The 1530-nt window shown below is 36.9% G+C and overlaps 1 protein-coding gene across 1 annotated transcript in view; it reads right to left on the bottom strand.

The window, feature by feature from the left end:
• LOC106514836 (ATP-binding cassette sub-family A member 1) overlaps positions 1-787 on the bottom strand; it is a gene marked incomplete in the record, with an annotated part of 219691 nt that extends 218904 nt beyond the window's left edge. Inside the window, 2 exon segments of the mRNA XM_014004287.1 lie at positions 132-327; positions 706-787. Of these exon segments, the coding sequence (XP_013859741.1) occupies positions 132-327; positions 706-756 (247 nt within the window).
• Positions 788-1530: the final 743 nt, after the last annotated feature.

The following is a 1530-nucleotide window of genomic DNA, read 5'->3' on the forward strand; positions in this document are numbered from 1 at the left end:
AAATTAGTCATCGATTATTTTAATAATCGATTTGTCGTCGATTAATCGATTAATCGTTGCAGCCCTAGTTCGAACGCAGAACAATAAAGACAAAGGAAGTATTTTGTGGTGCAAAAATAATAAGTACTTACTAGAATTGTTGCCCACGTTTGAAACAGACATATTCTTAGCCATCTGTTTTGGCGACTGTAGACTGAAGGACATTTTGGTGGAGTTGTTGTCAGCCTTTGTTCCACACAGCAACATGTTGATGCTTCCCATCACGTCGTCTTGGAAATCCAAGGAATTAGCTGCCTTGAAGACCATGGAGTTTTGCAGCCGGACCACCTAAGTTTCAGTAAGTTTAAAGAAAATGTTAAAACTGTTTCGTATTTATGTCTAACTATTTTAGGATATAAACAATCAGCTGTATTTTTGAGCTTTTATAGATTAATAATTTCATAGATAAATACTTTATTAATCCCAAGGAAAACACTCACTGGCAGCTACAGATGCATAACCCATTACTCTACAAACCCTTAACCCCCATCTTACATAAAGACGCTACCACCACCATACTGCTTGGATTTAAAAGTCTCAACATGACTCCTCTAAAAGTACTTCTTGTCATTGTGACACCAAAAAACCAACAAATAAATTATGAAAAGCTCAACCCTAATGATCTGCTTTATATTAAGATTCCTCATAAGTGATGCTTTCACCAACCTCCTCAATTACTGGTAATGCACTGGTCGTGGCTGTCCTCATTAGGGCCATTGTGTCTGTTGCATTCAGGCCCAGAGCTGAAGGGAACTAAAGGGAGAGATTAAAAAAAAGTTAATTTAGACACAAAATACTTACAATAAAATGATTAAATACATTTTCTGAAAACATTTCTAAAATAATCTACTTTACAAACATATTTTAGCCAAACTATAAAAATGAAAATACAGTCATTTTTTTAAAACAGGGGTAAAAGTAATGTGAGCAGTGTGTGTAACACATATTGGTGTACTGACTTCAGCAATCATCAAGAGTTTTTATGAGTTTTTGCAACTCTGCAGGAAAGACCGAAAATGTTCTTTTAAGCTTCTTGTCGACATTTGGGGAGCTGTCCAACATCTTCTCGTTGAAACTCGAGGATATTTGCTTTCACCATCAAAGAGCAGAAGATCATTTGAAATTTTAACTAATGTTCAAATGTCTAATTTTTTAACCAAAATTGTGTCAGAAAATCCAAACAAAGTTGTTAAAACAATATCTAAATCAATCTCAGTGCCTCAGTCACAGACGCTGACTTCCCCCACTTGTCTTTTTTTTCTTTATGCTGTTGTTGTTATCACAACCCCTCAGCAATGTCAAGCCTTAAGTGTGGAGTCTTGATGTTCTTTTCCATCTGTCTGCTTGAGGCGCTGAAGAGCTTTTCCTCCATATCTTGTCTGGACTTTCCTCGCTTTTCTCCCTGCGTCTGAAAACGCCTGTGGGCTTAAATTGTTCAAAAGCTCTCTCTCTCTCTCTCTCTCTCTCTCTCTCTCTCTCTCTCTCTCTCTC

This window comes from Austrofundulus limnaeus, unplaced genomic scaffold (genome assembly GCF_001266775.1).
Source record: "Austrofundulus limnaeus strain Quisiro unplaced genomic scaffold, Austrofundulus_limnaeus-1.0 Scaffold23, whole genome shotgun sequence".
Classification (NCBI taxonomy): Eukaryota; Metazoa; Chordata; class Actinopteri; order Cyprinodontiformes; family Rivulidae; genus Austrofundulus; species Austrofundulus limnaeus.